This window comes from Chlamydotis macqueenii, chromosome 8 (genome assembly GCF_036417535.1).
Source record: "Chlamydotis macqueenii isolate bChlMac1 chromosome 8, bChlMac1.mat, whole genome shotgun sequence".
Classification (NCBI taxonomy): Eukaryota; Metazoa; Chordata; class Aves; order Otidiformes; family Otididae; genus Chlamydotis; species Chlamydotis macqueenii.
Window position 1 is genome coordinate 7,036,726 of NC_141563.1, and position 23,258 is coordinate 7,059,983.

General features: G+C 40.5%; 1 protein-coding gene across 1 annotated transcript in view; it reads right to left on the minus strand.

Annotated features, from left to right (window-relative positions):
- The window catches only part of CRB1 (crumbs cell polarity complex component 1), a 93,340-nt gene that overhangs the window by 27,139 nt on the left and 42,943 nt on the right, over positions 1-23,258 (minus strand). The window contains exons 6-9 of the mRNA XM_086753303.1: positions 7,543-8,496; positions 3,502-4,052; positions 2,943-3,108; positions 59-965 (exon numbers count right to left, since the gene is read on the minus strand). Coding sequence (XP_086609429.1) covers positions 59-965; positions 2,943-3,108; positions 3,502-4,052; positions 7,543-8,496 — 2,578 coding nt within the window. The remainder of the gene's footprint in view (positions 1-58; positions 966-2,942; positions 3,109-3,501; positions 4,053-7,542; positions 8,497-23,258) is intronic.

Here is a 23,258-nt window from a genome sequence, read left to right on the forward strand (position 1 = left end):
ATAACCCTTCAGAAGAGACCTGACAAAATCATACAGATCTACCTTGTTTTTATAGTACCTGCAAAATTTTCCAGTGAAGTTACCAGCACATAGGCAAGAATATCCATTAATCCCATCAATGCAAGTGGCCCCATTTGCGCACTGGTGGCCACGGCAGTTGTCTATGTCCTCTTCACAATTTACACCTCTGTAACCAGGTTCACAACTGCACTCATAAGAGTTGATGCCATCAGTGCAGTTTCCATGAATGCAGGGGTTTGAAGAGCATTCATCGATGTTGACTTCGCAATGGGTGCCAGTCCATCCTTTGGGACAAATGCAACGGTAGGATGTATAGGAGTCTTCACATATGCCCTCGTGCATACAGGGATCTGAGCTGCAGACATCTACCTGCAAACAGCCCGTAAGAGCAGGGTTTGCGGATATTTTGAGAAATTGCTCCTCTTGAGGTTTTTTAGTAGGGATGTCAGCGTTTTCGAAGTATGAGAGATAAATGCCACTGATTTCTATGGTGCTCATACATCCTCGCAGTCCATCCAGGTTGTCAAAAGCCTTGTCAGCCACGTAGATGTCTGTCTCTTCTCTTAAAAAGTTGAGGCTTCCTGCAGCAGTTGTGCTAGTTGCAGTGTCTTTCTCGTGATCTATATCCATGTGCCATCGAGAGAACTGGGACAGGGGCTCCACCATAGAGACCATCACTTGGTGCCATTTCCCATCACTCACAGGCAGTGAGCTAGCAAGGGTCAGCTTATAAAAGCTGTTGCCGCTTTGCAGTTGAAAGAGTAATTTGGAGTTGCGGATGCTGACAGTGACGAACTCCGGCTCCTTCTCCGCGTACAGCAGGATCACGTCAGTGTCCCTAGTTCGAAAGCCAAATACGATATTGGTGAGGTCTCGGCTGATTTTTCCGTTGCTTCGGTAAAATATCGCACTGCTTCGGCCGCTAAACACTGCGTTAGCAAGACCTGTGCAAAGATAACAATTGAGAAACCAGGCCAACTTTAAACCAATACATGTGGAACGACATCTCTTCCGTGCCCCATGCTCCCTGTCATGTAAGTCCTTTTGGGTTTGCTGAAAAACAATCGAGTTCCGCCGCTGTTTCAGTTATCCTTGCCTGCCCCTTATGGCTATAGAAATTACATTCATATTTGTTCCCTGAGTAGGGGCAGCTAGTTATTCCTCCTGACAGATCTGGGTGGGGTGAACCTTCTCTCTCAATTCCTGTTTTCTAGGTAAAGCACTAAAGAGGTTTTAGAAAGTATTTGATTGGATCCCAATTTACTCTCACTGATGCCAAAAAAAAAAAAAAAGATGAATTTAGCTGAAGTGAGCTGGCGAAAAGCCCCTTCAAAATGAATGTAAGAGGAGTCGTGCCTGTCACATTTAAAGCCAGCTTCTGCTGCGTATGCACTGCCACAGCCCTACTGATGGCACTGAGCCCGTGCTGGTGGGACTGGGAGCGCAGCGGAGCACTCAGATCACACTGCTGTGAGTGAAAATTGATGGGCAGCATTGTGGCAGGTTTATGGACGTCTTCACAAAGGTATTTGACATCTTTCATTAGTGGGGTTTCTGCTAAAATGCACTAACTTGCTGGGCTGTAAATGTGCACGTTCTGAGATTGATGAAGATTATAGACAGGGAGGAGAGACAGCAAGGGATGTCTTCTGTCTGTGCTTCAGGCAAATTTAGCTGTGCAAGATCCTAGCACTGAGATAAGGTGGGGTTTTGAACTATCTCTGGGCTCAGTAAATCTAGATGAAGGTAACCCCTGGGAGTCCCAGTACGAAATTATTGATTGTATATCCTGATAGTAAGGCAACAGAGGTGTACCTACATTGCCTAACGCATCAAATGTGGTGTCTGTCCCACTAAAAATGTTTCCTCAGAGAAAATCATACTAAAAATGAAAGTTAGAGCTTTTCAAAATTATTTCTTATTTTTTAAATGTCTCACAAAGCTCACTTCTATGGCTGTGTGTGTTTATATTCTACTGTAACATGCAATAGCCAGAAAAGATTTTGATGTTATCATTAGATGTATCTTAGAGAAGGTTCAATTATTTTAATTTCAGTTCTAAATTTTAACAAGTGCTGCAATGCTGATTCTAACAATCTCAACGAAAATAGCTTCATATTGGTCTGTCAGCAGATTGTCTATTTTAGAAATCTTTCACTGACCAACCTTCTCATTTGTAAGAGTCAGCCCTTCTAACAGCTTCAGTCAGACTTTATGCATATTTATCTTAGGGCTTTCTTTGATAGCAAAAAGAAAAAAAAAATATTGCTTCAAAATCCTTATTTTCTTTTTAAATTCCACTCCAGGGTGGGAAGGAGAAGGAAAGTGGAGTAGGAAAGAGATACGCAGGGTGGCTAATGTTCTTAAGACAGCTAATAGTCATCGGTTTTCAAATAGACTGCCTGGCATGCGAGTGCTTCTTATGAAGATACTAGTTGAATAACTGTACTGCTGGGATTAAGGTGACTTTCTTCAAAGATATTTAACATTTAAGAAAATCAAATGATGCAATGTATGTCATGTAGCTTGTCTTTTCAGGAGGATAGAGAACATCCTAAGGTTAATCCAGCACTGGATATCCTCTTATCTCTTTGCAGTGGAAGTATGAGGGGTACACCCATACTCTGGCAATGTACTGATCTGTTGTACAACCTTGACAAGTTGTGTAGAATAAGTCAGCAGCAAAGGTCCTGTAAGCGTCGGTGTCTGTGTCAGGGACTCTGGTTGGAAATATCTGGGTTTGGTAGGGCAGACTCTTCCTGTTAATGTGACTTACAATTGACGTAATTATTATTTTAATACAGAAATAACATTTGAATGAATTTTAAAGGCAGTGAATATTGAGTTTTAAGGAAATGCTGGTGAAAATTTCTAACGTTTCTAATCTCCAAAGATGACAGGAATAACTGAAATGTACTTACATTCAAATCCCTGGCGCACCAGCTGGCATTGTGCTTCGTGAGGACAGGGCCCAAGCTCACACCACTTCACTTCCTCGCATGCCTTCCCCGCTGTGTTAGGGGGGCACGTGCAAGTGAAGTCATCCCAGATTGAATAGCACGCGCCGCCGTTGTGGCAAGGGTTGGACTATGGGGAAAAAGAAGAGACAACCCAAGTATGAATAAAAGCTGGTGGACTCTCAACTCTAAAGATGGGGGACTGTTTGGCAAAAAGGAGAATTCTGTTTATTTCAGATGGAAAGTGATGAAGACCAGTATTATGACAGCACAGCATGTTCAATAATTGGTGAAAAACAGTATTTCAACCTTAAAATACTTTACTTCTCCTCTATGCAAATACGCTTTGCTGCTGATAGTCATCATATGTAGCATAACTCAACAAAATCTACTCTTTCTAGCATTTTTACATATTTTCCTTAAGATGTCATTACCATCAAATAATATATGGGAATGTATTAAAAATTAAAAGAAATTCCCCGTTATAAACATGGGAAAATGTTCTGAAAAATGTCATTCTTACCTTGCAGAGGTTGTCACCAGTGCAGCCTTGGGTGACATTGATCAGGGTTCGGTTGATAAGAGAATTCAGCGGATTGGTGATGGGGAAGAATTCCAGCGGCTGGTTATTCACTCTTACATCTTGGATGCAGCCTTTGAAATACCTACCATTTCTCTCACTTTCTTTGCTATCAGGTAGGCCTCCAAGGTAAAGAATATCCTTACTTTGGGTGGTTAGTACTGGAGTAGAAATAAAGCCTAGGTATTGAGAAGACTGGAACAATTCCACCTTATTTGGTTCTATTTTTAATGTTATTAAATAAAAGTTTCCATCGTTCATGGAATGTTTCCCTAATAACTTCACGGAATTTAGAGCTAACATTGTGAGTTTCCCACCTTCCAAGTAGACTCTGACGTAGAGGTGAGTACTGTTTCTCAAAGCCAGTAACAAGCCAGAAGATTTGCGTGTTCGCACAAACATTGATATGTTCAAATTTTCATTCTGAGCGGCACCAACAGAAAAAGCAGCATAGCCTGAGGAGTCCTCAGAGCCAAACCGGCCCGGAACGTACTCTTGAGGTGAGAGATATGGGCAAAGATTTAAAAAAAAAAAAAAAAAAAGACAGAGAAAAAGAGAGAAAAATAAAATAGTTAGGGCTAAACAACAAGGGAGCCAATGCAATGATCAAATAGCTACTTCTGGTAATATTTATGTATGGTCAGAAGATGTCCTAATATTCGTGAATGAATACAGACTTGATCTAGCTGTAGATAGCTTCTGTTTCAAAGTTCCTGTTGGCTTCCATGACTGTAGCATTAAGCCCCAGTATAGGACCAGATGTTACGTTATGGGGCACATTTTTCCCCTTTATTGAGCTCTGTGTAATGCTGTGTTTTCAAATGGTTAAACAAGGACAGATTTCTACAATTTCCTGGATTGGTCCTCAGAAAGATAATTTTGAAAACAACCTAACTGCTTTGATCCACTGATGTCCATGGAAGTTAATGTAATTCTGGAACTTTGTGATAGTTTTTGCACGGATTCCAATCGTAGAAATAGCCGAAAGCTGCTCAGCAAACCCCTCTTGTGTAAAGCCTCCAAATAGGGCGCCTCTTTGGTGCTGCATGGGCTCCCCAGTTCTCTGACAGACTTTCTGTTGCTGGAGCTCAATACATGCTCGTATACATCAACTTGTATCCTGCCCAGTCCTGTGAGTGCCCGTAATGCTGTGGTGGTGTGGGGGAAAAACAATCCAAGACTGAGAAAATATTTTTCTTTTTTTTTTTTTGTGCTTATCAATTAAAACGATTAAACCAAAACCATCTGTCTTTCTCCCTTACTCTTTATTTTCAGTAATGATTTTCAGACTTGTAAGGATCCAAAATATGTAGCCCAAACCGTATTTTATTCTGATGAATCATCTCGTTAAAGCACAACAAAGTGTTCCTATTTTTAGACTTTAAGTTTCGTGATCTTGTCCTCAATATTATAGACTTCCTGCCTAGATACTTTTGAGAGCTATTTTTAATATACCAAATTCATAGAAAGAATAAACCAAGCTTTTTAAAAATGCTCACGTAGCTCAAGAGTCAGTCCTCTTTTGTGCAGTAAAACTCCTAGAGCGAGACCTCATAGGCCAAGTTGCTGCCTGCAGCGCTAGGTTTTTTTATGACTACATTAAAAAAAAACCCATGAAAATAGGGGACTGACTGCGAAGCCCCAGCAGACTCTTAATAACCACACTGCACTACTACGTGACACCGGAATATTATTTAGCAACAGGAATAAATCCCTTACTTCTTCCTAAACAGACAATTTCATAAATAAATGAAATTTCAAATATTTTAATTCTGTGAATAAGATTACCTATCCAGCTACATCTCCTTGTTAAAACTCTGGTATGTAGACATACGTATTTGTTGAAATGGGTGTTTTGAGGCATTAAATCCCTTTAAGTTTATCTTCTCTGTAAGCTGCTACAAGAGACTGAGACATTTTTTTTCTTGAAGGTAAAAAGAAAATTTCTGCTGGAATGAGGATTGCACATTTGCAGTATTCCAAGGAAGCGTTAATCTTCAAAAAGGTATTTTGTGTTTACAATTACTTTGTTACGTTTCTATTTATAAATATATATCTCACCAATCTGATCTTCTGTTTGATGAGATGGATAGCATCACCTTGGTCAATATTAACCTCTTGGGTCACAACATCTGGATGTTGATCAAAATGAGTCAACATCTGTTTGTTATTTTGTGTATGTAGAGAAAATATTGCCTCTTGTCAATTAAATACTTGGCAGCAACTTTTCTTCAAAAAGACACTCGCGTTTCTTAGGTTGTCCTTTACCACAAGTCTCCCCCACTCTGCCTTTTAAGAAACCTGCCACAGTCCTTTAAATGTGGCACATATATCTAGAACCTATGTATCAAAATGGCACGGTGCCACGATTCGCAAGGAATATTGTGGTCAGCAGGGGGGGGAAAAAAAAAACAAAACATACTTTCTAATCATTCTCAACAGTTCTAATGCCAGTATGAGCCTCTCCTGGCCCTGACTGGTTTTAATTTTGCTTCATATAAGGAGGCAAACATATTTACCAGATGTTGTCCTATAGTCCAAAGTTGCTTTCCAAATCTTTGGATAAATTACAGCTAGACTTCAAAGAAGTCTGTTACAATTACCTCTCAGACTTTGTCATTTTGTAATAAAAGCAAAAAGAAACTCTATTGAAAAGTATTGATAACTATTAAGTATAGCATACAAAACGAAACTGTATTTAAACATTTTGAAATGTATTTCAAGCTGCAGCTTTCTGCAGCAATGCGTTCAATAAACCCCTGGGGCCGCTCGCTCAGCTGATGCGAGCCAATGTAGCTTCACTGGCGGCAGCGCAGCCACGCCAGTTTACCCCAGTTTAGGATCTGTCCACTCCAATCTGACCATTTTTTTTCCAATCCACTTGGCAAATATATATACATTAATACATGTACGTGTGTATATGTGTGTATGTATGTACTTCCTCCTCCCGAAGCGTTGCTATGATTGACCACGTGCGGATGGTTAGAGCGCAAAGCAGGGGCAAGGGCGCTGCGTGGAAGACTCAGTCTTGTACAATTTTCTTAAACAAAACTGCTTGTTTGAAAACCCTAAAGCTTTTGCTGAGGAAGGATTGCAGAGCCCACCCCAAAACGTTCCTGAGGGGTGCCGTATCGACAGCTCCAGAGGGTTTCTCACGCCAGATGTGGTACAGCAGGGAGCTGGGCAGGGACCTCCTGTTGTCCTTCCACTGGGCCTCTGCCCGCCCCAGGAAAGCGCTACGGGCATCTGCCACTTTTCTATTCCTGCTCGTCACAGGCTGTTTGCCGAGATGTGCGCTTTTGTTCTCCCAGACATCCACGCATTTGCCCCCCCGGTCACCGAGAAGCTCTGTTAGTGGCTGCCTGCCTTAGTGATTGTCCAGAGCTGCCCTGGGACCAGCTGAGAGATCAATGGGCCCTGTTTCCAGCAGCCCTGCCTTCTCCTTGGGCTAATCAGATTAAGCTAATAGTATAATCTCGTTCATTTTTAAAAATTGGAATCTGTCTTTTTTTTTAACTTGCCTTTCATTGCCTTAAATGAGTTTCTTCATAAAAGCCTAGAGAGCTTGAGGATAAAATTTTCAGAGTGCTTTGAAAGTCAGACTTAAACTCCAAGTGACTTGGTTGCTCTCTGAATTTTACTTGGGGTGCATAACCTCCAGTGAACTACAGTTTTCCAGAGTTTACGGCGTGCTAAGAGCACTAAGAAGATTGTACAACTGGATGAGTGGAATCCACCAGTTTAGCCTGACTTTTTTTTTTTTTTTCCTTTCTTTTTTGTCAGACTGAAAAGCAGCCTTTCTGGGAAAGTAACTAGAAAATAATGGAGGCGTGCTACTACTAACCTCTTGCACTTTCTTACCAGTTGGCACTAAGCTCCGGAGATCCTAAGGGTCATGCCGTTTCGTCACCAGGTAAAGAGGATTGTTTATGATCACGTTCTCAGCAACCCCTTACACCGCGATCGCTAGCAACGTTCCCTTACCTGTTGCGCAGCTTGGCCCTGTGTACGGCCGGTAGCAATCGCAGTGGTAGCCCAGCCACAGGTTGGTGCAGCGTCCCCTGTTCTGGCACGGGTGGGTTTCACACCAGTCCTTTTTAGTGCATCCTGTCCTGACATTTAAAGATGATTCAGATGATACATTCTCTGGGGTAATAACATTTGAATCTATTTCAATGTCCTGCAGACAGCCTACAAATGAAGGTGCAGAATGCATATTATAGATGTTAAATAGAGAGCTGCCGCTAACGTTCCCCATAGGTAAGCCGCCCAAAAACGTCCTCTGAAATGCAAGCATCACGTGATCGTTATCTATCACAGCAGACGTTTTATCGAGACACAATTCTGCGCAAGAGCTGTCAAGCAAATGAAGAGTAACAGCTCTTGCCAAGGTTACCTCCACTGAATGCCATTCTCCATCACTGACATTACGTGAAATATGCAAAAGAGCCTGTGGCTGCTTATCGACTTGCACGGATAAGTGTAAGTAGCCATTCAGTAACTCCAGCTTCGCAAATGTGTTTTCCTCCCCTCGGTAAAACAGAAAAGCTGTAGGTTGCACAGTTTGAAACCTCAGGTTTATATTATAGAAAAATTCCTTTTTAGGGGGCAGGGGATTTTTCAGCAGAAGGAAACTGTTTCCTTGAAAAGAAAAGGTGGTTACGGTTTCGCAGTGTATTCCAGTGTAGCCAGGTGAACATAGGCAGCTGAATCCGTGTTGGCCATTTTTTAAATGTGGGATACATATTCCATCGTTTTGGCATTGCTCGTCGGTACAGCCATGGAGAACTTCTGTACAGTTCCAGCCACCGTAATAAATCCCTTCTTCGTCCGCAGGTGGGCAATGGCAAGTGTAATTCCCAGGAAAATTTTCACAGGTTCCACCGTTTTGGCAAGGGTTTGTGTAACATTCGTTGATGTCTTCATCACAGTGAGTACCTGAGAAATAAACAAAGAATTAGACATTCTGGATTGGATAACTGGAGCCCCAAATGACATATTTAATAACATGTGTTTTATTAAATTACCTTACATTAGAGGGGAATATCTTGATAAATAGATGATTGACTCACAAGTCTAAAATATGTTAAATATAAAAATACCATTCACATGCCATGGTTTTCTTGTGCAAAGTATTACATGAACACCTTAGTGATAATCACATTTTGGAGAAAAGAGCCAAACAAATCGACTGTTTTGATATGGATAATGTGATGAAATTGAGATAAAGAGCACCTCCAAAAGATGTGATCAAGTAATTGTTTCCCACCTGTTCTCTGGTAGAAATCTAGAATGCTTTGAGAGGAACGGAATTATTTATCATATATAAAAAGCCAAAAATTGTTGCTTAATTCATTTTCACAATACAGTATGTTCATGAGCTGGAGTATAGTTTGCTGGTCTGTCCTTCTTTTTCACGTTCATTCAAACATATGAAATGTTTGGTTCCATGTGAAACATCTTGGAGCAACAATCTTCAAGTGAGAGCCACAGGACATGTAAGTACTGTATGATACAGCGGGACAGATGGATAAAGAGGTGAACATCCCTGCAAAATATACGTACAGTGAGCGGGCTAGCTGAAGAATTAGATTCATGGAGCAAGCAGGGAGTTGCAAAGTGTGACAATCAGAAATCCAAAGTAGAGCTTAAACCTACATCCCATCGGCAGTCTGGGCAAGACGCAGTAAGATGCACCCCCTCAATGAGCGGGCAATTGCCACGTTTCAGGGTTAGGTGTGCACTGTAGTTATTCACAAGTGAACAATGGGTCTCAATTCTTTCCAAAAACAAGGCAGCGGTGACTTCTAGTCCATCAGCCATGGTCTTATACTGTCAGGAGAGCTCACTTGGGATTTGGGGATCTGAGCGAAGCTGTTGGAGGGGTTTGGACCTGGGTGGCCCAGCAGAATATTCCCGGTACTGTGTATCTACAGTGGAATTTTTATCTCTCCCTATACAAAATATAAAGCATAAAAAGATGAAAGGAATATTTTCTCAAAAGTCTCAGAGCTTAGCGACGGGATAACCTCAGTAGAAGATGGACAATACACACTCATATTTCCTCTTCTTCCATATAAAGCTTGGTTTCTGGTATATTGGTTAAAACAAGAGCTCCTCATCTCCGCTTCGCTGTAGTTTGATAGATGTGGCCTAAGTATGTCTTATGGCTCAGACTTCACAAAGAAATACAAATCTATTCCTCTTGTAAAACTGATCTGTTTATCCCTCTGCACTGTTGTTCATCTATAAACTGCTAATTATAGTAACTTCTCCCTAGAGCAATCAAGTGACTGATATGTACGCAATAGATCCAGGGAAGATCTAGTTTCTTATCTCCCTTGGAGGCAGTCAAAATATCCAAATACTTTTTTTTTTTTTAAATTTACTATAAGTGACTATAATATTTCCCCTTCCCTTCACAGTTATTCTAGAGAAAAATAAGAAATAACTTTGCAGTTAGTTTTCAAACGGGTATCATCAGCACAAAGTAGTTAATACACCTAATTGTGCCTGTCCCCACAGCAAAACTGGTGCCTGTAAATTAGACAATGAGGTACGCCGAGGCTCACAGAGTTGCAGCTAGGTACCAGGCGCTTCACATACAAATTCACATCCAGCTTTACTTTTACAGCCAAATGCAGCCATTTTTCCTGGAAAATTACAGAGCAGCACTCAGCCCCAGTGAATTGCTTCAAAGAGCAGTAGATAAATGTAGTTACTCAGGCTAATTCCTCGCCTGTCCGCTCTGTTCAATCACGGTCGTAACTACACCCGTCTCGGCGAGCGGTGTGTTACGGAAGAGCCAGACGGGAACCGACAATTGGTGGAGATTTGTTGGAAAGGTGAGCCAGAGTGCAGCAGTCATAGCACGATTATAAAAGGCTCTCTCTGCAGTGATCCTCCTCACTCCTCAGTCTTCAGTCACAGCATACGGTTTCCACTGGAAGCCCCAGATTTTCAAACCCAGCTAGCGCTATCTCCCTGTTCCGGCAGCGGGGATTTGCAGCAGTGGTCTCGCTGCTTCCCGGCCAGGCTCACATTTATTCTAACGCGGGATGTCTGTGTATACCTTAACGTGCAGTGGCATCTGGCAGGAATATGACTCACTGAGACTGACTTTCTCAAGGCGAAGTGCACGTCCCAAACCGTTACTGACTGGGGACCAGAATGATGTCTGCTTTGCCCAGTTTGTGGCAATTTCTGTGTTAACGACTTGTCCTGCTTTTGCTGTTCTGGTATATGAAAAGTGAAGTTCCCGCGAGCTGTTTCCTGTTTTGGTCAGGCTTTTAGTACATCTCCTGCCTGGTGTTGCTCCCTTCCCTGCTTTGACATCAAGAACAATGTGTCCATAGGTCTTGCGCACAGCTCAGTCTTACTGTGATGACTGTAGAAATGCAGGTCCCTTTGGGGTTTTGTGTCAGAGATAAAAATGAGTGCATCCTGGAAGCAGTAGGATGAGGGATGTACTTGTAGGGCTGCAGATCATGCTTAATTTCTAGACTGGGAGCCCCTGTAAAACCCTTTCTATTAAAAATCAGCGTAGCGAATGGCTAGATATGCAATTGCTGCATTTTCAGTAAAGCGTGCTGACTCTGTGTATTACCCCACGACACCTGCCAGGCATCACCTTTGCCTCATAGCTTGCGGCCGGAGTCCCACCTGGCAAGAGTGACTTGTCTCTGGAAAGGATGAGAGAGATGCATAAACTGAACCCAACTTTACGGTAACGTCCAGCCTCTGTGTTCTCTGCTTCATCAAATTTGGTGTAAAATTAATGAAATTATTTCAGGAGAATGCTGAACTGCTTTGGAAGTCATGTATGTTTCTACCTTTACATTTAGGTAACACATTTGATAACAGAAGCATCGATGCCTAACAAAGAAATAAAAAGAGTTTTAGGAGGAGATACATGTATTATTGTTAGTTTATTCCTTGCCTACAGAAAATGAGTAACACCAGTTACTCAGTGCAAAGTGCCGACCAAAGAGCCACTTAAATACATGTCATTTCAGTGTCTGAACACAATGCTTATTTTTTAAGTAACGATGTTAAATAATAATTTGCAAAATAATTATTTTGCAGGGTTCTGTGTGTATATGTACACACACATGTATACACTTCCATCTGTATGCCTACTATTTCATAATAAGATTAGCACAAACATAAATATAGGCCACACCAAAAGACAAACAATAAGCCATTTTTTTCATCCGAAGAATAAAGAAGTAAATCAGCTGTTCTTCCAAGCTGTGTTGCTCTTGCTTGTTACCTGCCAATTGCTACACGAGCAAAGACCGCTGTCACTGCAGATAAAAGCACTCTAGATGAAAGGATTAGTCAATATTTATAGAACTGTCTAAGCAGTTCAGATCGCTCAGGTTGGAGGAGAAGTTTAGCATGTAAAAAAAAATATTCTCAAAAGATGTAAGACATACCAAAAGCAAGTGCAAGGGGAACTATTCTTTTCTTTCCAGTGGTTACGTGCGTTAGCTCAGCTAAACACGTTTGTAATTTTTAAAGTAAGAAGTAGAGTAAAATCATTCAGCTTTTTCTCTTCTAAATGTATAACACACCTACATAAAACTTCAGATGTGAATATTTTTATCGTATTTTTATAAAAATTACTTCTTCCTCCTGTGAAGTTTTATTCAAAACAGAGGCGAAACAGCTCCTTTGACTCAGTTTGATCACACCACTCGTATCTGTCTCCTTTTTTCACTTGCACATTATTATTATAGGGTAGCTATTTTTTAACTGTTAACCTCTTAATTAAACTATCTGTTTCAAATTTAGCAGCAAAGGTTTCCTGCAGAAGCAGGATGACAAAGGCAATTATTCAAACATAATTCTGCTAAATACCACTAATTCTCATTTTTATTAAACAATTATAAAATTATTATCCAAGTTACACTTTCAATACACACGTTTGGTTAGAAATCTGTTTACAGCCTTCTGCCTTGCCAGTTCCCTGACACTGTATAAATACCAAGCAAGTAGAAGCGAGCAGTCTGGATAGATACCACATGTTCAATACAGTCTAAGTGCAGATAAAATTTCACAAAAAGGAGATATTTACCTGTAAACATTGTCATTAAAATGATGTAAACCTGTATCCTAGTTGCAAGCATCTTTTTCCGAGGGAAGGAAAAAGATAGTTTAGCGCTTAAGCAGTCCAGAAAGTAAATTTATGTAAAATTCAAAGCAGTTCTTAGTATAAAGGCTTCCGTTCCAGGATTAGCTTGCTCCACTTCTGTACCTGCTGATGTAGTCTGATGGTGTATTTTGCCCAAGCCAGATCAACAGGGCTTAAAGTAAGACTCAGTAAACTGCTTACACAATAGATATGTATTCCACTTTGATTCTTTTTCAGCATATTCCCTCAAAGTGCGCTCACACAAACCTTCGATTATGTTTCACAGAAAGGCATATTTTTAGGATCTGTTCAAAACTTATTTGTTTTTGTTGTTTTACAATTTTTTTTTCATTTTTCTTTCCTTTTCGAGAGGTCTGTTAACCTAGATCATCTCTTTCATGGTCATTCTCATTCAGAGAAGCTGTACGTCTCCATCAGCAGATTGAAAAGACATAAAATTGTCTCTCCTTTTTTAATTTTATAAAGTATTTTTGTTCCATTTGCTCTCATAGCACTCCTTACTGGATATTTATGTCTGTAGATTTCTGAGTGTGCTAAAGACAGGGGAAAAAAATACTAAAACATTTTCTTCAGCTCTTGAACAAGACATTTTGGTTTGGACCTAATTTAAAGGGAGGAAAATAGAGTCCAGGAGATTGAACTACTGTGATAATTTAAGCAGCAGACATTTTTTTCCCTTTCTATATTGATCATGTAGTATCATGCTACAGCTAGAAGTTTAACATGCATTTTTATTTTGAAAATAACAAGAAAAAGTTGGAGGTTCTCGGTAATCGTCAGTCATCTTGCAATAGGACTCTGATAAATGTTCTGAGGTGAGATTATGAACATGCGCGCTCTCAACAAGGGGGTAGGCATACACTATTACGGCTTGGCGAGAACATGGAGCTGATGACACTCCGAGACAGAGGAACTTCATACCAGGATATTTAGCAAACCGCCTGAAGCCATGTTGGAACTGCTAGTGGTGTTTCGAACAAACCTGTCAAGAGCAAGTGGGTTAGAGAAGGTGGTAGTTACTCTAATTACAGTAAGGGTTTGATATTGTCTTTAATTACATTTTCATGTGCAAATCAAGAAGAAAAATCTATATGAAACACCATGAAGTGGGTATGACACTTGTGTAACCCTGCGTAGAAAGTAATTGTCAGAGGTTCCCTGTCAAACTGGGACACTCTACAGGGTATGGTTTGGGATTGTCCTGAGTTTGCTCTGGTCAATGTCTTCATAAAAGATCTGGGTGATGGTATAGAAATTTTACTTATTAAATTTTCTGATAAAGCAGGCTTAAGTGAAACTTTTCAGTGTGTTACAGGCAAAATTACCTTCAAGGGTGAACACAAGAAGCTGGAGAAATGGTCTGAAAAATATCAGATTCCATTCTGGAAGAACTCATTCAGTTTCTATAGTCTTGGGTCAGAATAACCAGCAATCAGGTGGAACAATGATTCCAGTTTACAAAGCGTTGGTCACACCTTAGTGGGAACACTGGATCCTTTTTTAGTTCTGCACTACAAGGATGATTTGGATCTACTGGGAATAAATCAGGAGTCCAATGAGAACAACCACAGATCTAGAAAATACGGTTTGTGCGGAGGGACTAAAAAAGTAGGGCTGTTCAGTCGAAAGTCAAGCAGAGGAAATGGGACACAGCAACAGCCTTTCAGTACAAAAAAGAGAAACTATACATGCACATCTCTGTATTTCTACACATGTAGGTGTAAAATGCAAGTAGGAGTAAACCTTGGGGAAACTCAAATTGTAGCATAGCCTTTGGAATATGCTTTGTGGAAGATGAAGACAAAGGATTTGCAATAAGGCTTCCCCCACCGATATTTTACAGTTTTGGAAATGTCTGTTACAAAATCAAGGCAGAAGAAACTTTTTTTCAAGGGACACATTAATCCCAAGGCCAGTGGAAAGATGTGGCAGAGCGTATGTTCTTCAGGACTCCAGGTCTTAGCAGACAATCATGAAAATTCTAACTTTGTCACATCTGTGCTGATAATTGCAAAGCGATAATTACTCTTGGCTGGAAGGAGGAAATGCACGTTCGTGAGTGAGTAAGCACAAGGAAATAAATTGACCATCTCTTATGTCATTGTAATTAAAACTCATGCTTCTGGGCATAAATCAGTTGTCATGGAAGCCAGGAAGGAGGTTTTACTCTTGTGTACATCAGTCTAGAGAAGTGAGGGGTATTTAAATGGGTTTTTTCCCTCTTATTTTTCTTCAGTAAAGAACTGGCTTATATTGGATATTGAACTTAATGTGACCAATGATCTGATCTAGTATGGCAATTTTTGGTTCTCTCTTAGCAGGAGAAGCTCATGCAAAATGAAGGAGAGAATGCAGAGCAGAGCTGGAGCCCATGGAAAACTGAATACTTTAAAATAGTAGGATAACAAGCATTTGCGAACATTGGGCTAATTTGCACATGATACCTTCCACACAGAGGTCTGATTTTGTAAAGTCAGACACCTTGCTAGTTATTCCTTTATTGCAGGCAAATTCACTGTTCTGCTATTTTTCCTCTTGCTGTTAGAAATGGACATATAAAGTTAATACTGGCTAGGAAAAAAAAAATTAACCTAGAAATAGAATTAAATGACTTGGCTTAATCATTAAATATGTCACTCTAGCTGAGGGGTATGGAATTCATAAAGTGCTACATTCAGAATGGCATGCTGTAACTCAATCTTTTTAAATGTTACTGGCCTGAAGCTTCACAGACTAGTTTGAATTTTCAGTAAAAATGGATTTTTAAAAAGTAGTAAAACCCCCCAATCCCTTAATCTTTTCAATCATTAAAAGTTTTCTGAGAGCAAAAGTACTTGGAAGTGTTTTTCCACTTGTTTCACGTGTTTTTGTCACACCTAAAATCGTTTTCATTTGAAAAAAAAAAAAACAAAAACCATCATGTACATGCTGTAGGTGATTAGTTGTTTAGTGAGATCTGGTGTGTTTATTTTATTTTAGAAATATTGGAAACAGCCGACTGAGCTAAGCATTGGCTTCAGCTTCCGGGTAGATCAGCCAGCCTATTTCACCAGCCCGCTCTGCGGATGGCAAGCGCTCCTTGGGCAAAGCGGGATCAGACACGTATCGCCTCCGAATGGCAAGGGGCCACGTCCTAGAAGGGCAGCGTGGCAAAACTGTGGCTTGTAGCCTACACCCTCGTCCCATATTTCGATTAACACAGCCGGCCATGTGGATCCAATTGCAGGATTAGGGTCTGAATCTGGAGTAAAGAAAAGCTTGGTGAAGAAATATGTCCCTGCACGGCACTCATTTTCCTTTCATTTCCCTACTTCTAGAGTCGGCTTTGTGTATCGGTACAAGAGGCAGCTGCTGTTGCATTTGACTGATGGAGGTAAGAAAGAAAATGAAATGATGGCAGCCCAGTTTTCCCAGGCAGCATCCTTCTCCGGTGGGTTTTCCGTCTGCACGAACGTGCCTGTAGCTGTGGCTGTGTCATTGATACGAGCTGGGAAGGGTCGGTGAGAGGAGGGAGAGCACAATTAGAGGGCATAACAGGTTAAAGTGGAGAAGGGGGATTTATGAATGATACCATTAAGAAAGAAGAGAAAATAGCAGGTAAGGTTTTGGAGATTAAGCAGATGAAAAAGTAGAGAAAAATATGAAAGGGAAAAAGTAAACGGAAATACAGGCATCAACAGTACCTCCAAAGATGCTTGTGTTGGCAGTTGAGACAGCGCTCTTGGTGGACACACGGGCATTTATTGGTAGGAAGAGGAGCGAGTGTGGATGTGTATGACCGTTAATCTATACAGGAAATGTGAGGGGTGCTTAGAAAGACTGCAGATCAGAGATAAGGTCTTACAGGGAGGTCTGAGCTAAAATAGAGTGCAGAGAAAGGAGACCACAGGAACAATGCCAAAGACAAAAGACTGAAAAAAAAAATTAGGAGTAAACAGTTGTAGATTTTTTTTGTAATTAAATATAGTCATGTGCGCTGGAGCAGAGAAGTCAGCTCACAAGATGTAAAGACTTAAGGTAGAATCGTAGAAAAAATTAAATTGAAAGGGACCTTTGAAGGTTATCATCTGGTCCAATGCTTCCCTCAAAGGGTCAGGACATCATCCAGAGCAGAAATTGGAGTAGTGGGTTTCAGAGAATTTGCTTAGTTTATACCTGGTTATGGACCAGATATTTGGAAGCCAAAGAAAGATATTTGGTGTTCTGCTTCCCGTATGTGTTTTAGGTGTTCTTTACATTGCAAAAAGAGTATATATAATACAGGAATTTTTCATGTTTTACCTTTTAGAAAACCATGGTAAGACTGTCAAATTCAAAGCATTAATGATCTGATTTGCATTTTTTGTAGATTTATGAGCTTGTACATAGAGATGATGTGTGCGCGTTTGAACTGAAGTATATCCAGAGGGATCTTAAAACAACCAATACCTTTGAGTTGTTTAATTAGCTCGTACAAGGTCATGTTTCATTGACTTGAAAATCTGTTTGGAGCACATGATTCACTTTGGAATTGGAAAACAAATTAATTTTTAGTCCTACAAACACTTAAGGGCTCTAAAGGAGCGCTTGCTGTTGACGAACACATCCATTGAGAAATGGATGCTGTGTCTAGTCTCCCCGAAAAGGGATTTTCTACCTTGTCTCTTGTTGGCGGCTTCCGTTTGTTTTAACGGAGGCAGGCAAGCACAGCCACTGTGCTGTCTAGTGTGAAACGGCTCCTGCCCTGGAAACGGCGCCTTGAAAATATTCACTCATTTGCAAGATTTCCTCATTTTGTTAAAACCGACGTGCGTCTCTGCAACATGCAAAAGTGACTGTATTTGCATAACTCCGTTGTCAGTCCATATTGAAAGAAACTGAAAAAGGCAGTAGGCTAGAAAATCATAGTTTTAATAGGGCCTGTGGAGCTTAACTGAGAATAGGAGACCTGAGAATAGAAAAGTAGGAACTCCGAATGTGTGAACAAACATAACCCTTCTGTGCTGTGTGTATTTTGAGCTCTGTATAGCATGGCTTTATAAATAGCACAAATGTGATCCGTATTTATGCTGTGTATAATTACACTTCTCTATTCCTACTTATTTGTACGTAATTTATTATCGCTTTACATACAGAAAACCAAGTCTTTTACCCTGAACTATCCACTTCTACAAGTTTTTTTTTTTTAAGGCAATTACTCCACCTGATATATATTTTCTTTCCCGTGTAAATAGCTATGACTTACTATAGGGCAGATTTAGATGCAGAAGACCTTAGGCTTTGGACTTTCGATCAAAATCCATATCAATGGGAACGGCAGAAGATTTGACTTCAGCAGCTGTGTTCATTTCTTTTGTTCCCTCCAATCTTAATTCTTCTGCAATGTGAAAATTCACCTAAAGGATGGCTCTGTTTATTCGAGGTTTCATACGCTTAACGGATCTTGAAGCTGGGCAGCGTGAGACCAAAACTAGCTTCACTTCCACTAGGTCACGTAACAATCCCAACGGCAAGGTGATAGCACTGACTTCAACCGGGGTTGTACGTGCTTGCCGTGGACTTCTGGCTGTCTTACTGGGGGATTTCCTGGGTCATAGTATGGGTATGTGAATTTAGCTACACTAAATCTAGAGGTTTTTATGTCTTTGTATGCTACAGTTAACCTCTGTAGCTGTGCAGACATATTCACAGTGCAGCAATTAAATAGTCTTCTTTATTTGTTACTAGAGAACGTGATGTTCTGGCCTCACAAACTGGCTCAATAACAGACTCTGAACCCTCTTTGTTAAGAAAAAATAGTGCCCACAGGACAGGGGCTACAGCCATAACTGCAAGGATCATTATGATTCTCTCTAATAGTGTCATGTTGTTAACACAGCCAGACTCGAAGAATTACAGCGGCGGGAGAGCAATCTGAATCAGGTCCACCAAATCCATTTCTAGCAGTTAATTATCAGTACAAATTAGCTGTCTATACCAGGCTTTTTTTCTTCTGTCTGAGACTGTGTATTGAAAGTGTAAAATTCACTGTCAGCCAGGGAAGGGGTGTGCTATCCTTCATGCCTTTCTCCCTACACAATCACCAGAAGTCCTTTTCTAAGTTAATTCAAATATTTTTTTTTTTTTTAGAAGGGATCAGTACCCAGGTGATCAGTAAAAGGCTAGCTTAATTTCTTTGAAATTCTCCTTATACCTGAAAAAAAATCAGTCGAGGTACAGAAACAAAAGCAGGTTGTGCCTTACTATAGGCACCTCAGAGTTTATTTCAAACACTGCAAATGAGCAGGCATAAAAATACTAGGCTTTATCACTTGTTCCTCCTATTAGCAAACACTGAATAATTAAGAGCTAGATGCTACAGGGAACAATTCGTGTAAGAGCTTTTATGTAGTATGTCACATAAAATTAACTTTGGTGCTCACTTTGCCAGCTTATTTTTATTACTCAGTGTCCAAACAGACTTTTTATGACCTGGAGAAGACCTTAGACCTGGGACTCATCAGTGATAATTGATTGACAGCAATATATAAAACTCCTGAGTCCAATTCAACAAAAGCATGAAAGTTGTGGGGGGGTGAGGGGGGCTGATTGTGGGTTAGCGTTGGAATTTTGTATATGCATATGTACGTGTACACAAATTTGGGAAGAGCTGTTTACACACCAGAGCATTGTGCTGCCCTTCAGAGGGACCTCAACAGGCTGGAGAAATGGGCAATCTTCAGGAACTTCACAAAGTTCTGCAAAGGGATTGGCAAAGCCCTGCACCTGGAGACAAATAACCCCATCCACACTGGCCCACGTTGCCCAGAGAGGCGGTGGATGCCCCATCCCTGGAAACATTCCAGGCCAGGTTGGCCGGGGCTGTGAGCAACCTGATCTGGCTGGAGATGTCCCTGCTCCTGGCAGGGGGGTTGGGCTGGGTGGGTTGAAAGGGCCCTTCCCACCCAAACCGTTCCGTGATTCTGTTGCCTGATCTTGGGAACGTGATTGTTCTTATGCATGCAACTGGTAAAACCTGATCACGTCAGTGTGAGGCTCAGCTGTACAGATATCCTGCTTTTAAATTTTAAATGCTGTATGTTGTTAAATAATCCTTTACAACAGGTACAGGTGGGAAATCTCTGTCATTCTTGTACTGTGAAACTTTAGAAGATTTGGTTTCTTTACTCCACCCCCCTGTACATAGGTCTGGTAGCGTCACCTCAGGAAGGTGTAGAAGATTATGTGTACATGACAGCCCTGAGGATTTCCATCATTGTGATTTTCCTTCCAATTCTTTTTTTTTTTGAAGAGCATAATGACCTATAACAACTAAGCTTTATTCTCTGTGGAGTTCAACATTGCTTCTGTTTAATGGATCAGACCGTTTGGGATACATCAGTACAAGAGGCTTTCTTCCTCACATCAACCCAGGGCACCTCTTCAATATTTCCCATCTGTGCTGACCTGTGTGATCAAGAGGTCATGTCCTGAAGTCAAACCCAGAATCGAAACACTCACTTCTACCACAGGCCAGACTATTAATGTAACCCCTTTAATTTACATCGAGTTGGAACTTGACATTCAATTTCTCCGTCCAGAAGCAATTACTTTTAAAGGAACACGCCAACAATATTGCTTGGCTTAGAATGGTGAAAGTTCAAAAGGGTAAAAAACGTTTCACACCATAAATAAAGAATTGATTATACTTGAAAACAAAGTTTGTAATTACTACTGACATTTCTGGGCATAGATGAGGTGCCTTTTATGCTTTAAAAAACTGGTGTCATTTATGCCACTGGCATTATGGGAACCTTATGTAAGGGTCTAAAATAGTCCTTTGCTGGTATTTTAAGGATCTAGAGGAAAACATGAATATTTTCACAACACCGGGATCAAACACGTATTTTTTGTCAAGCAAGGGTGCAGAATTCATTGTGGGTGCTTAGCCTTTAGCAGGACAGGAATTCCTCTGCCTCCTTTCACCCCGGTAGCTCCATCACCAGGACCACTGACAGAATCAGCAAAGCCCAACACCTTGGGTTGGAAAACTATGTCATTCTTCTTGTGTGAAAGCAAAGCCTCCAAGGTGCTGACAGATTTTAACTAGGAATAGCCCCGATCTAAGTCATCGTATTACTCTTCCGTACTTAAAACCATAGTGCTTGTTTCTTCCATTGCTTTTACAGCCCTGAGTGGACTTTGCGTGACTTTCTGAAGACCAATATCCCTGAACACCACGTGGAAGATTCTGCTAATCAAACTGTGCGGTGCAAAAGCTAAAAATTGATGTTAAGAAGCTGGACTAGCAAACAGCGTCCATCACAAAGTCTTTGAGAAATAGCATCTTCCAGGCCAGACTCAAACGGCTGTGTTGAAATAGCAGCTAAAGGTAGATTTTTGCTCCACATACATAGACAGTATTCCATGCTCCCTCTACTGTTAATAGGTACAGAAGGGAGTACAGAGAATTTCTCAAAGAGCTCTTCTGGTACCAAAATGCTGATGCTCGTTCAAACAACTTGCCTAGTTTCTCATATTAGTGCAGCTTATACTTCTGGGGGGAGTGGGTAATACAAATAGCAGTTTGCAAAGCAAAACTCTTTCTTTACCAAGGCTGAATGAGAATGCCATCCCACTGCTGTGGGTTATTTGGGGATGTTTATATGTGAGAAATGGTGTTCCGAAGGCGTGTGAAAAGCTACAAGCGTGAAAACAGAGTAGCTAAGCTACATGAAAAGTATAATCTCTACAAGAACGAAGTAATGAATGACATTATACCATTTATAGTTGATGCCATAGCAAGATAACAGCAGCCTGCGTACTTTAATCTTCAATAAGTTTACTCATACATCTTGACTTTTTATCTGAATATAGGCCAGTATTGCTTTCATAACAAATATACCCGTTTGGCATGCAAACATCACACATTTCCCACTGTCAGAAGCCGTGCAATTAAAATAATTAGTTAGTAATGAAGACCAACATAAACTCTGCTTATTAATGAGCATAGGCATGGCATGCTGCAGATCTTGCAGAAAGGAGCGAAGACAAATCTTTCATTCTTACCACAAAACAATCCAGAAAGAAAAACGGTGCACTTCAAAATAGAAAAGATGAAAGTTGTGGACCTTTTTAATTAGTGATGAAAGAAAGGCTTTCTATAAGCAGAGCAATGAAGTAGTCTGAAGCAGCTGTTATGTACATTTTTACATATATACGTGTATTACCGCATAGGTGCGCGTGTACAGACATCTATACACACATACATACTGCTCAGGACTACTTGCCCATGTACTATTTCTGACTGAACTCCTCCAGCTTCTCCAGTGTCACTCCTGAGTTCCTCTGCGACGGGAGGAAAAGAGAGGCAATGCCTCGTAAATGCTTGGCTGTATAATTTACTGTTTTTCCAATAAACTGGATTTTAATGGGGTTCACAATGGTGAGATTATTAAGGCTGTTTTTTAAAATCATCTGTTGAGTAAAAGATTAAACTATTAAATTGGGTCATTTTGTTTATCGCTTGACATTTGACCTTAGATATTCCATAAATTAGAATGTATTAAGGAAGTAAAATATATTAGTCCCGTCTCTTTATTGTCTACTCGTTAAGCACTTTCTCCAGATTAGTGAGAACTCTACAATGTGCAGATTTAAAGAAAGTTCATTTCTGTTTGGGGAAACATTGTGAATCTCCTTGACTTTGCAATTTAACTGCAATTCGACCAGAATGATGTAGGCTTATACAATAGGATGCTTAAAAGTAGCTGCTGGGATGGACAATAGGGAAAGATGGGACTGAGTGTGTTCAATAAGCTCTGCCAAGAGGTGGCAAAACTGGATCGTAGGAGACTATAAATATCTCAGGTGTGCCAATTAAAAAGGCTAGGAAAGGTTTATTCACAGTATTAAGAAAGAAATCAAAAAGGGAAGTAGGCAGAGCCTGAAGAAGGCCCCAGAAGGAAAATTCTTGCTGGATATTTAGAGTAGTTTTAACAAGTAGTCAATCATATGATGGAATGACCCACCAGTAATGAGCGTCAGGAAAATAACAGGTGCTTGAAAAGCATTATTTCTGCTGCCAAATAATATAAAACTGCCTTTTTTTTTTTTTCAAAGCACTTTCTGCCAGGTACTGGACTTAGAGGTTCCTTAAATCTAAGGGAGTTATCTGTCTGCGTGTTGCAAAAGCTGGTAGCTTATGGATGGAAAGCCATTCATCCCCTCCTCCTTCCCTTCAAGGAAAAAAAAAGCTTTTCATGCTGAAAAGTGTTTATGTGCCACACTGTTTAACACAGAGAGATGTGCCAGATTCAAAATACCCACTGCTTGCAGGCCCTGTCAATCACGTCAGACTGCATCATACAGCTAGAGAAAATAGCTCGTCCTAACGATGGGTCAGCTGAGAAATTTTAAACCATAAAAATCTAGACATGTTCTGAAAATAATATTGGTAGGTGCTTCAAAGTGTTTTCATTTCATATATTAATTTCTAATTTAAAAAAGCCTCCAAAACATCTTGACTTCTGTGCATTCTTTTGGTACTGACTAATGCAGAAATGATGGCTGCGATCTCTTTGCA